This window comes from Podarcis pityusensis, assembly GCF_964106645.2.
Source record: "Podarcis pityusensis genome assembly, chromosome: 2".
NCBI classification, from domain to species: Eukaryota; Metazoa; Chordata; class Lepidosauria; order Squamata; family Lacertidae; genus Podarcis; species Podarcis pityusensis.
Window position 1 is genome coordinate 4,805,910 of NC_138029.1, and position 13,778 is coordinate 4,819,687.

The 13,778-nt window shown below is 44.0% G+C and overlaps 1 protein-coding gene across 1 annotated transcript in view; it reads left to right on the forward strand.

Moving 5' to 3' along the window:
- The window catches only part of LRP1 (LDL receptor related protein 1), a 321,217-nt gene that overhangs the window by 46,457 nt on the left and 260,982 nt on the right, over positions 1-13,778 (forward strand). Inside the window, 1 exon segment of the mRNA XM_080996568.1 lies at positions 11,611-11,697. Coding sequence (XP_080852694.1) covers positions 11,611-11,697 — 87 coding nt within the window.

Sequence of the window (13,778 nt, forward strand, 5' to 3'; positions counted from 1 at the left end):
TGGTAACATCTGTCTCCTTTGGGGGCATCCTTTGTTAGTGTACATGTTTATGGAAAACAGATTGGCAAGAGTTGCCTTCCCCTTAAGTGGCATTTCTGTCTGTGTGCTGCATTCTTCAAAGGTTCTCTGTTCTTTCCAGGGGCTTTATAACTCCACCTGAACCCTCTCCCCCTTTCCCAAATAGCAAGTGGATTGGACTCTCTGGCTCTTCTGGTAATGGGCTTTGTCTCTAGCCATTGGCCCTTTAATCAGCCCTCACAGTAGGGCTGATCCAGGTTCTCTGTCTCTCCAACCTCTGATTAATCACTTTGCTCCCAAGGGCCAGCACCAGCTCTCTGACTGCATCCTCGAGCCCTGCCCAGTGACTCAGCTGCTGAGAGATGAATTGCCTATTAATCCACAATGTTGAAATTGCTTTATTGCATGATGCAGGCACGTCCCTGGAGGAAGTTTTAATCTGCGTCTGGACTGTGAGCCATAAATAATGGGAGGCTGGTGCAGTAAAAGTATGTTGTGTGGGTTTGCTTTTAACTGCTGGTACTATAAATGCTGCTTCCTATTACTGCTGTAAAGAGCCCACAGCCCTGTCCGATAAAAGTCTAAGGAGTCAGAGCATAGCTCTGTTATTGTTGTTGTGACCTAGAAATAGTTCTCCCTTAAAAAAAAAGAGCAAAAATTATATGATTATGGGGTTGCCAGATCAGGACAGATCACTGTGATGCCATTGCAGCTTCATTGTGGGTTAGTTTATAAGAGTATGTTCAGTAGCCCAGCCTTTTCTGAAGGGCTCAGGTTAGTTTGGGCACATGATGTTTTGTTGTAGGAAGCAGCTCATCAAGCTACTGTCCGCCTGTGATTCCTGCATTTCAGAAAGTTGGACTTAGATGACCATTGGGGATACCTTCCAACTCTAAAATTCTATGATTCTATGATCTAGCCCCGTATTGCCTACTAATCTGAGTGGCAGCAACTCTCCAAGGTTTTCGGCAGTTCTCCCAGGTTAACTCAGAAGCACACCCTTTCTAACACCTCATCCTCTTTAACAAATCCTGTCCTACTTAATACAACCCCACCGAATCCCCTTCAGTCAGTTGATTGGCTCCTGCATTAAAGAGGTCTCTGTCTACTTGAGCACCAACTTAAAGCACTGGTTGCAATACACACTTATCTCTTTTAATCCAATGCTGCTGTCAGTTTCGTTAGATAGGCTAGGTTGAGAGATAATGGCTTACCCAAGGCCACTAATGAGCTTCATGACCCAGCAGGGATTTGAAACCCGAATTTTCCTCTGTTATTCTAAAACCAACACACAGCATATCTGAATTTCCACACTACCTCTTAGCTAAGGGAGTTGCTGAAAGCCCTGTGAATTGCATGCATTTGGCCATGGTTTGGTTATATAGACCTACTAGTTGATCTTACAAGAACTGGGCAAGTAATGGTGTTGGTTCTGTGGTGGCTCCAGCCTTCTAGAAATCTCTTGCTTGTGATGTTTTGCATGGCTCTCTCCCTGTCTATTTTTAAATGGGCCTTAGAATATGGGTGCTCTGCTTTTAACTGACACTGGTTGCAGTTTCAGTTTTTACACTTTTAAATAAAATTTTATTTTTAATGCTGTTTTTATATATAATGTTTTTATTTTGTAAATTGCCAGTGTAATAAATAAATACAATGGGAAGGTGGGCAAACTTTGCCCCAGTTGCTGTTGTTGAGGTGGATGAGCTCTAGTGGTTACTTGGTACTGAGGAGAAGTTCAATGAACTTTCAAGATGCTCAGAGGCTATTCTGTTCTCCATTACTTCGCTCTTGCTCCAGAGCGGAGCCAGCACTGAAAATCAGTTCCAGTGTTAACGCCAGTCGAGCCTTGGCTCAAATAAAGCCTTGATTATGACTTGCCTTGAGCTCTTTGAGTGGAAAATAAATATTTTCTCAGCTTTGCAGAGGAGTACAGATAACTGCATCTACAGTTGCACCTTCTTTGTGAGTGTCACTAAATTGGTTGATAAGACAGATGCATGGGGTTAGGGGCAGCACAGTAAAGGAGTTGAACCTCCAGCTGGTACTAAAAGAACAGTATTTATTCCATAAAAAACCCAGCAACTAAAAGCTCAGTGTGTTATGATAATATTATTCATTGGCGGCAAATTAAAGTGAGATAACTGCTGACTAAAATGCTGATGTGCTTTTTCTTTCAAAGAGAGAATTTCTCCACAATTCTTCAAAGATTGGGCTTGGAAAAACAACCTCCTAGACCTAGAGAAAGGATCTGAAGAAAGAGCCTAAAACTTGTATTTGTACTTGGTGCTTTAGAGCAGGGATGGGGAAGTTGTGGCTCCCTAGATGTTGTTGGGACTACCAATCCTGTCAGCCCCAGACAGCATGGCCAGTAATCTGGGTTGATGTGGGGTTGAAGTCTACCATCATCCAGAGGGCTGCATGCTCCCCACATTCTTTTGAGTATTGAAAGCCTTTTGGATAACTTATCCCAATATTTTGTTATCTTATCTACTGCAAGGTAGCTTACTGTGTTTTCCTTGTTTCCTGCTTCACAGCCCTGTCAACCTAACCATTGTATTACACTGGCATCCCTCCAGCATTTGCTTAAAAGAGTTAGACACCCGATTTCACTTGACCCTGAGGTTGATGCTTGCTGAAATGCAATAGGCCTTTAAATATTTCTGTTCTTTAGGAATGAATCTTCTTATTAAGGACCTGCTTTTGAAAGACACCTCTGGTCTCTCTGCTTCTCTTTCTCTCTGTTTCACCTGCTGGAATGACAGAGCCAAAAAATAGATTTTAGGAGATCTCTCCTGCCATTGTGGGGCCTATTGAAACTCGGTAAGAGGGGCTTCCCTGATTGGCTGAGCAAAACAAACAAACAAACAAACTCTGGTCTTTATTCCCATTTGGCCTTGTTCTGATTTGCTCTTCTACCAAATAATTCATATCTCTAACCCACGCCCATGCTTCTCCATGCTTGGAACAGATAGGAACTGATCCTCTAAACAAGGAGTGGTGAACTGACTGCCCTCCAGAAATGGTTGGACTCTAGCTCCCATCATCCCTGACCATTGGCCATGCTGGCTGAGGTTGATGGGAGTTGGAGTCCATCAACAACTACTGGGGGATCACAGGTTCACCACCACTGATCTAGACCCAGTGCTTGGTAAACATATGCATGTTTACCCAGTAGTAAGTTCCATTGAAGTAGCCTGAGACCAATTTAAACCCCGTGTACTTCTCACCACCCTCAGTGTATTGCTCCAACCACCAATTTCCTGTTTCCTCCCAGAAGCAGAAATATATCTGAGGACCCTGTGCTTCCACTCCTCACTGGTTAATGAGGTAGCTGTGTGATGGGTAGGAACAAGGAGGGGCAAGTCTCGTCAGAGTCACTTGCAACTTTAGCTCTGTTCTCTTGTACCTGAATTCATACCACACTCAGAAATGTTGAAACAGCTTTTCCTACTAGGGCAGCATCAGTTTGGTGGTCTTAACTTCAGGTCAAATGGTTCAGTCTAGCCAGCAACTGGTCTTCCTCATTAATTGACAGCTGGGCTCCAGTGAGAACACAGTTCCCTGTCACTTCACAGGGTATTATAGTGTATGAAGCCGAGTGGTTTGGACTGATGACATATGTAGCAGAGCCACAGTCTATTTCTGCCAAGTTAATTGATTATGCTGACTGGACTCTAAAAGGTCTTAAACATTTTATCTTGGTCCTTGTCTTCCCCCAGGATTGCACCGTAGAAGCAGCAATCCAGGTTGTTGCCTCCAGGCAGGCTTCTGATGGTACTTCAGAAAGAGCCAGTTGTTAGAATGTGGGAACTGAATTACAGGGGTTTACTGAATACTTACCACCATACTCTGTCTGGAATGTCACAGTACTGGAGGTTGTAATGACAAATGCATCTTGATAACGTTAGCAAGCACGTTTGCTTCCTTTTAAAAACTGTGCTTTAAATTTAGGGATGGGGGACGCCTGGTCTTCCAAATGTTGTTTGACTCCAACTCCCATCAGCTCCAGCCAGGAATAATGAGAGTTGTCATCCTCTGCGACCCTGTCGAAACCGGGCCCCTTGGTTTACTGAGGAGCTCCGGAAAATGAAGCGGGATCTCAGACGGCTAGAGCGAATATGGTGACGGACTCGTGACGGAGCCTCAAGAACATCTTATAGGATGCTTATGAAAGCCTATGAGATGGCTATGAAAGCTGCTAAGAAATCTTACTTTGCAGCTTCCATTGCATCCGCTAGCTCTCGCCCGGCACAACTTTTTAGAATAATTAGGTCAATAACGTCCTTAGGAGGACAACCAAATTTAAGCACAAATTCGACCCACAGCTGTGAGGCATTCGCGAGCTTTTTTGCAGAGAAAGTCCTGTTGCTCCGCCGTGACCTCCCTGCCAATTTAGATACAGTGACTGAACTGGAGGCCCTCGACTGACTTCAGGTCCAGTGTTGGACCATTTCGATCGGATACTCCCTACTGATGTGGATAGATTCCTCCAAGTTGGTAGGCCCACCACCTGCCTCCTTGATCCGTGCCTGTCTTGGCTGATTAGGGAGTGTCCAGATGTTGCACGGACCCCCCTGGTTGAAATTATCAATCTGTCCCTTGACACGGTGACATTCCCAGGGGAACTGAAGGAAGCAGTGGTGTGTCCACTCTTAAAGAAAACTTCATCAGATCCCTTAGACCTATCCAATTACCGTCCAGTTTCAAATCTTCCATACCTGGGTAAGGTAATTGAGAGAGCGGTTGCTGAACAGCTTGGTAGGTTTCTGGAGGAAACATCGGCATTAGATCCATTTCACTCCGGTTTCCGTCCTGGTTTTGGGACGGAGACGGCTCTGGTTGCCCTAACAGATGATCTCCGTAGACAACTGGATCGAGGCGGGTCAGGACTGCTGATCCTTTTAAATTTGTCAGCAGCCTTTGACATGGTCGATCATGATCTTCTGGACCACCGCCTCGCAGACGTGGGGATACAGGGCATAGCCCGTAACTGGTTGTGCTCTTTTATCTCTGGTCGGGGACAGAGGGTGGCACTAGGGAGGGAAATGTCGTCGCACCACTCCTTGGTGTGTGGGGTGCCGCAGGGCGCAATTCTCTCCCCGATGCTTTTTAACATCTTTATGCGCCCCCTTGCCCTGATTATCCGGAGCTTTGGGCTGGGCTGTCACCAATATGCTGATGACACTCAGCTCTGTCTGCTGATGGATGGCCACACCGACTCGGCCCCGAACACGCTGACCAGATGCTTGGAAGCTGTAGCTGGATGGTTTCGTGGGAGCCGATTGAAACTAAATCCTTCAAAGACAGAGGTCCTATGGCTAGGTCAGGATGGCATGGGGATGAGGGACCAACTCCCTTCTCTTGCGGGGGCCCAATTAGTGCCACTGCCTTCCGTTAAGAGTTTGGGTGTAATCCTTGACGCTTCCCTTTCCATGGAGGCGCAAGTTACAGCAACAGCCAAGGCGACATTTTTCCACCTTCGCCGCATCAAGCAGTTGGTCCCTTACCTTTCCCGCCCCGACCTGGCCACAGTGATCCATGCGACGGTCATCTCCAGGCTTGACTACTGTAATTCGCTCTACGCGGGGCTGCCCTTGAAGCTGTCCCAGAAACTCCAGCGGGTGCAGAATGCTGCAGCGAGGCTCCTCACGGGGTCTCTGCCATGGGAGCATATTCACCCAGTGCTTTTCAAGCTGCACTGGCTCCCGGTGTACAGGGTCAGATTTAAGGTGCTGCTTTTGACCTTTAAAGCCCTTCACGGCCTAGGACCCTCATACCTACGGGACCGCCTCTCCCGGTCTGCCCCACGGAGAGCCTCAAGGTCCATAAATACCTAGTGGTCCCGGGCCCTAAGGAAGTTAGATTAGCTTCAACCAGAGCCAGGGCCTTTTCAACTCTGGCTCTGGCCTGGTGGAACGCTCTGCCTCATGAGACCCGGGCCCTGCAGGATCTGATTTCTTTCCGCAGGGCCTGTAAGACAGAGTTGTTCCGCCTGGCCTTTGGCTTGGAGCCAATTTGATTCCCTCCCTCCCTCTCTTTCTTTTTTCTTTTCCTTCTCCTCCTGCGATGAGGCTACATTTTAATATTTTAATGTTCCATTATTTTAATGTTGTATTTTATTTTTGTTTTTAAGTTGTAATCATTCATCTTGTTTTTATTATTGCTTGTAAGCCGCTCTGAGCCCGGCCTTGGCTGGGGAGGGAGGGGTATAAATAAAAAAATATTATTATTATTATTATCCAGCAGGTTCTGGAGGGCCACCAGTTTCGCAACTCTGATTTGAAATGGACCCAATTGGAATAGTGTTTTAAAGTATTTAAAACTTTTCCTTCTCCAGATCATATATTTCAGTGTGGCTCCTAATGTACCACAGTGCCAACAGGTGTCTGTGGGTTTTAGGAGAGGTGATGAAGAGTCCAGTAGTCCTCCCTTGGGCCATTGACAATACCCAATAATACACAGATAGAGTGTGGGTTTTGCGTAGTTATCAGGTCCCCCAGCAGCTCCAGAGTTTCAGAGACACTTAAAGCTACAGGGTCAATGACAGAAACTAAGAGGAGCTGCATTTTCTAGTACTGGTAGTGGCTTTATGTTAAACACCATATGTACAAGGCTACCAGGTTGAAGGTGAAAAACGCCTACTTGATGTGGCTCAAATGCTCAGTGACTCTGTGACAGCCGTGCCAGAACTGCAAACTGAGTAGAAGACGGGGAGGTGCCTGGCTTCCGTATTAATTGCATTATGTTTGAAATAATGTATATGAATGTAAACCCTGTAACACAGCAATAAACTTCAAGGCCCACTACAATATCAATTTGTAAGAAGGATTTTTGTTAGGTGGGAGAGGGGGCAGATCGCTAAAGATTTCCAGAAATTGTATACCTTATATTACAAATCATTGATCAAAAAGTGTTGGACAAGAGTAGAGGTCCCCAAACTTATTTGGCCTACTACCCCCTTTTCAGGGGAAAAAAATTACTCAGCCTCCCCCTGGAAGTTTACCTTCTTTAAGTGAACAAACATTCTGATCTGCCCCGGGGGCTGTGCCTGTGCCTCACAGTCTGTGAGCACCTAGAAAGGAATGCTGTGATCACCAATAGTCAGCATGGATTTCTGAAAAATAAGTCATGTCAGACTAACCTGATCTCGTTTTTTGACAGAATTACAAGCCTGGTAGATGAAGGGAACGCAGTGGATGTAGCCTACCTTGATTTCAGCAAGGCATTTGACAAGGTGCCCCATGATATTCTTGTAAAGAAGCTGGTAAAATGCAGTCTTGACTATGCTACCACTCAGTGGATTTGTAACTGGCTGACTGACCGAACCCAAAGGGTGCTCATCAATGGTTCCTCTTCATCCTGGAGAAGAGTGACTAGTGGGGTGCCACAGGGTTCTGTCTTGGGCCCGGTCTTATTCAACATCTTTATCAACGACTTGGATGATGGACTCAAGGGCATCCTGATCAAATTTGCAGATGACACCAAACTGGGAGGGGTGGCTAACACCCCAGAGGACAGGATCACACTTCAAAACGACCTTGACAGATTAGAGAACTGGGCCTAAACAAACAAGATGAATTTTAACAGGGAGAAATGTAAAGTATTGCACTTGGGCAAAAAAAATGAGAGGCACAAATACAAGATGGGGGACACCTGGCTTGAGAGCAGTACATGTGAAAAGGATCTAGGAATCTTGGTTGACCACAAACTTGACATGAGCCAACAGTGTGACGCGGCAGCTAAAAAAGCCAATGCAATTCTGGGCTGCATCAATAGGAGTATAGCATCTAGATCAAGGGAAGTAATAGTGCCACTGTATTCTGCTCTGGTCAGACCTCACCTGGAGTACTGTGTCCAGTTCTGGGCACCACAGTTCAAGAAGGACACTGACAAACTGGAGCGTGTCCAGAGGAGGGCAACCAAAATGGTCAAAGGCCTGGAAACGATGCCTTATGAGGAACGGCTAAGGGAGCTGGGCATGTTTAGCCTGGAGAAGAGGAGGTTAAGGGGTGATATGATAGCCATGTTCAAATATATAAAAGGATGTCACACAGAGGAGGGAGAAAGTTTGTTTTCTGCTGCTCCAGAGAAGCGGACATGGAGCAATGGATCCAAACTACAAGAAAGAAGATTCCACCTAAACATTAGGAAGAACTTCCTGACAGTAAGAGCTGTTCGACAGTGGAATTTGCTGCCAAGGAGTGTGGTGGAGTCTCCTTCTTTGGAGGTCTTTAAGCAGAGGCTTGACAACCATATGTCAGGAGTGCTCTGATGGTGTTTCCTGCTTGGCAGGGGGTTGGACTCGATGGCCCTTGTGGTCTCTTCCAACTCTATGATTCTATGATTCTATGATTCTATTAATTTTGTCCCACAGCTTCTTTTGTTAGCCAGTCTGAGGAATTGGATTTAGACATAAAATCTCAGGACCCACTTGTTTGTTGTTGTTGTGAGGCTATCTGTGGCACCTTGATGGACAGCTGTACTCGATTTAGACTAGAATTTGCGTTGGGATATGGCTATAGCTGCAAAACTGATCCAATCAGCTGAGGATAATTGGAGTTACAAAATCAAGTGAATGTGGAATAGCTTTGTTTTGTTTTTCAAATCACATGGAGAAGAGATAGCATCCCTCAATGATACATTATTTTTTTCAGAATTCACAGCAGACACTGTCTCGATTACTTAACTGCAACTTTCTTTCTCCACTCTGTCTCCACTCTGGACATGAGCTGGCCTGCAGTATAGGAGACTAATGATTAGTTCTAGTCTGCAAGCATCTCTTGTGAGCACATTGTGCCCGTTGTTTATGTCTGAGCTACGGTTACTGTGGGTGTTCTCTTTTTATTTGTGTTTTAGAAATAAAAAGTTAGGTAGGGGAGAAGATGTAAATGTCCACTTACCTTTCCTCTCCTTGCCATTAAATCTCTTTATTATGTTAAATGACCAGTATTTTCCTCTCCCTGAAACCCAAAAGATTTGGGGTTTAACAAGTGGCTTGCTGTCCTTCCCTTGCTTATTATCTTAATAGAGGTTTTGTATGCTGGGTTTTTTTTTAATGCACTACTACTTTTTTAACAACAGCAAAAAAGACCTTCATCTATAATGAAAGATGCACAGTGAAGAACCACCTCGGCATCCCATCTTTCCCAAGTCTCTCCCAACCATTTTCAGAGTTTTGGGTCTCTCCTCTTCAACCTTTTGTAGATACAGACCTGTGCCGCATTTGGGTTCCTGTTCAGTTACGGCCGTGCAGTTCATTGCAAATCTCAAAGAGGCAACGTGGCCCCAATTCTTACAGCCAAGTTGGAGATGAGCATATATATGTGAAAGGCTGTAGTGCAGCCTGGGTGTAATTTTCGGGGTGTGTTGGTGTGGTGTCCTTGCATTAAGGCTGTTAGAGACTGAGAAAGGTGCTGTGAATTTAGAATGGAGGAAGGAATTCGTACTAGGTCAGTGATTCATTTCATAGCTGGTAATTGAAGATTAGAGAGGGGGCTCACTAACGGTACCGCTTTGAGTTTTTTTTTGGTTTTTTGCAGTCAAGTGATATATAAATTTTATGAAATGAATAAAATAGCTTTACTTCTACACTCAGAGATGTTCTCACTATGGTGTCCTTCTGATCATTCAACCCCACTTGCCTACCTCCTGGGTTTAACTTGCACATTAGCTTCCTCCCTAGTCCAGTATGGTGGAATGCTTATGTTTACATTTGGGTCTATGTTGGTTGAGACTGTAGCTTGTAGGGTGTCATTTTAAAGAGTACTTTTTCCTGAATCTTTGGGAATGGAGTGTTTTCCAATAATACAACTTGGTAGGGGAATTCTCCCCCCATATTATTGCACAAACCTTTTCCCACCATGCCCTTTAAAATAAAAGTTGCCATTTTAAAATGGTTTTTAAACTTGTAACGTGTACCACCATGCCCTTAAAAAAACCTTGCCATTTTAAGGTATTTTTTTAAAAAAAATCTCCCATGGTTTTAAATAATACTGCTTTCCTATGTATGTTCCAGCTATTTTTTTATTACAGGGAGGGGAAAATGACATTTTAGAAAGTAAATCTAAGAAACAATACGCTGCACATTATGTATAGACACACTAATCAGCGAAGACCACCAAGCATAAAGCAAATTCCAGAGTGGCTTTGGTTCAACTTTGTGTGTTTAGGAATAGGGGAGAGGAGGGATGCCAGCGCAGCCTTGTTAATGCCTTAATTTTGTTTATGTCGCAAGTGTTGGGTGGCACTTGATCTGGGACCAAAGTATTTCATAGTATGATAAAATGTGAAGAGATATTAGAGATTATGTAGTCTAAACCCTTGCTCACTGGGGATGTAACTAGAACATTGCTGACAGAGAGTTATCCAGCCTCTTTTTTTAATACTTCTGGAGGACTTCCCATCATCTACTATGTCATTAGGTGCTTCAGCTCTAGGGGGCCGGCATGTCTCTGGCCCCGCCAATCTTTGTTGGAAAGTGGTGGGCCCCCTTCAATGTTAAGGGGGCCCAGGGTGCGTCATGTGCGTGCAACGTCATGCGTGTTGCAGCCTCAGCTGCTCACTCCTTCAGAGCGGTCGACCTTCTCCAGACAACACGACGCTGCTTGCATGCTGCTCACATGATGTCACACACACGTGACACGCGATGGCCCCTCCCGGTCTTGGGGGCAACCTGGTGCCTCTGACTAGCAGACAGTTCTAACCATTATGTTCCCCTTGTGTTTAGCTGAAATTAGCTTCCCTGTAATTTCCACCAGTTGGTTCTAGTCCGGCCCTCTGGAATAGCAGAGTGGAAATCAGCAACATCTTCTGCATGGCAGCCTTTCAGAGATTTGTATGCAGCTGTTACGCCTCCCCTTAATATTCTGTTCTCCATTTAAAACATACCCATCTCTTTCAACTGTTCCTCACTGGACTTAGTTTCCAAAGCCCTTGCCATTTGTTTTGACCTTTTCCCGTTTGAACCTGCCCACTTGTTGATGTCAGATGTGTTGTGACATGAGACAGGGCCTTCTCAGTGGTGATGCCCAGGCTATGAAATTCCATTGCTAGAGATGTTCTTTTCCTCCCAGCAGCAAGCTAAAACATTTATATTATCCATTCAAGCTGAAGGCGTTGTATAAAATTTGTATTAAGTGTTATGTTGCTGATTTTTAAAAATTATTATGACAGGCATTTTAAGCTATTTTTGTTAGCTGCCTTGGATAGAACAGCAGGCCAATTAAATACATACTTGTCGAATTTGGCAGGTGGCTACTTTTAGTGTGTGATTTATTTATTTTTAAAGAAAAAGAACTATTGTACAAGTTGACCTGTTTATATGTGTGAGAGTGAGTGAGACTTGCAATCTGTATCTGTTGAAATGTAATGTGGGCATTGACATCTCAACATGATGATTTTCAACAATTGTCTCAAAATATATCATTTTGAATACATCATTCCATGAAATCCTTCTCTGGAGATATACTTGTTACAAAACAGGTTTACACTGTCCTCCAGTGCTGCCCATTGTTTCCTTTCCAAAGATAAACAGAATATTTTAAATTGGGGTTTTAATTTTTACTCTCTCCCCTTCTTTTTTCATTTCTGCAGCATTATCTGAGGAGGTTGATGTCTATGTTGCACCACTTCCAAAGATTGGGGAACAAGCCCTGGAGAGCTCTACCTCACAAATATTATGTAAGATTCTTGCTACTGCCCTCTCTCCCTGAGATTCATGCCCCTAACTCAGTGATGACAACCTTGCTTGGTTCCGTTAGTTCCAAGTTGTTTGATGACCATCCTGATCCCATGCTCCCCCTCTTTTGCTGTGCCAGAGTTTGACTTGTTCAGTAGTTGATCTAGAATGGGCCAAAGGGGATTCTGCCTACAAATTAAAACATCAGTGAACTATCTGATGTTTGCAGATTATCTGACATCTTCTGCACTGTTAGTGAAAAGCCACCCACTGCCATCTTCCAGCTGCCTAAACACACTCCCTCTCCCCTCTTTTTAAACCTTTTAAGTGGCAGTAGTGGAGACAAATGGCGAGATGGAAGGAAGGATATTTCTTGTCCGCTTCTTCTCTCTTTCTTGCCCTGATCTTGGATGCAGTAAGCAGTAATGCTGTGGAACGCTAGAGATCACGAGAGATATGGTTTTCCTGAGGGTTGCATACCTTCTTGTCTCTGGCATGCAGTTACATGGTGTCTCAGGGGCCAGAGCCAGGGTGATGGAAGCAGGGAACCTCATTTTCTTCTTACCATGTTCCTCCTCCTGTTGTCCTTTACTTAATGTAAAGAGATGGGAAGGGAAAGTGTGCCAAGCACAGCTTGTACAGGAAGGAGGGTGGCTCTTGCAGAGGTCAGCAAAGTTGGGTGGGTGCTAAGCTGGGGATTCTTCTCTGGCTTGGATTTTTATCTGCACACATTAAGAATTTTGCCGTTTGTAAAGCTTGTGTCTCATTTGAGGTGGCTTTTCTGAGGCCCTGAAGGGTGATTTGTAATCTGGCTAGGGAGAATTTCCCCAGTGTCTCTAGTACTAATATAGCTGTGGTAAAAATAATGAAATATGTTCAAAGTCTTCATTCAGTGTGTATGATTATTCCACTTACCTTAAAATACCCTTAATGCATTATTGATCTGTGAGTGGTTTTAAGAGACAATTTTGTTTATTTATAGAAAATTGATGACTGCTTCTTCAGAGCAGGATATTATTCAATTCTGAATAATAATAATAACAACAGTAACAATTCATTTTTATTACAACATAGTAATAATACATAGTAATAATAAATCATAGAATCATAGAATCATAGTATATAATAATGGTATATTATTTGAAACCTTTCTAGTCTTATTCCTGGCTTACAGCAAGCTGCTTGCATCAGAGGCATTTCAAATGCGATGGGGTTTCCATAAGAAACAGTGATTCTGGGGTGAATGTTTGGCTTATAATTCTCTCTGTCCTCTAAGATATCGCTTGGCGGGGTGTTTGTCCTCCGTTTGTTCCCAGACATAGGGTACCTGGAAAACTGAGAACATGTGTTGCATAGGTGCTCTTCTTTTGCAGGACTCTTGTTTACCTTGGGCTTCTGTTTTTGGTGCCCTTCAATGTTCTGTGCCCTTTGCCTGTGATTCCACATTGACATTTGCCTTTCTGCTGATGTGGGAGCACCCTAGGTTCCTTGCACAGGTGCAATGTTGGGTCTACAAAGTTGTGTTGGAGCAGTCTAGGCAACAGTGCCTTTGGCCATTATTATATCTTGTTGAGACGTGCCTTGATGGTGAGTGGGATCTGATTGTTAAAACAGCCAGTCGTTTGAGTGTTTTGATGGACTGATCTTTTTTTCTTTTTGCTGTATGTCTTTGTCTTTTATCAAAATGATTTTAAATTTGTTTTAATTAAGAATAATGAAATATCCTCGCCTCCCAGCTTGCACCATTACAAATTTGTTTTAAAAGCCTGGAGAGTTGAGTTGTTTGATGTTTACAAGTTAGGTTATCCTGGGTTGATGTGGTGCCCTCTCTTCTGATTGGCTTTTGGATCTTGAGTATTAGCCACTGGCCATCCTAGTTTGCATATTTGATACAGGTTGTCAGCTTGGGAGAGCTGTAAGATGATGGTTATCAAGAAACAGCTCGATGAAGTGGTCCTTAGGCTTGCTTCTTAGTCCCTGATCTGTAATCCAATTTCATGTAGCAGGCTGTTGTTACTTAATAGTGAGGAAGATTCACTCTTTGCAGACACAGAGGCCTTCTCCTCGTTTATTATTCACATTT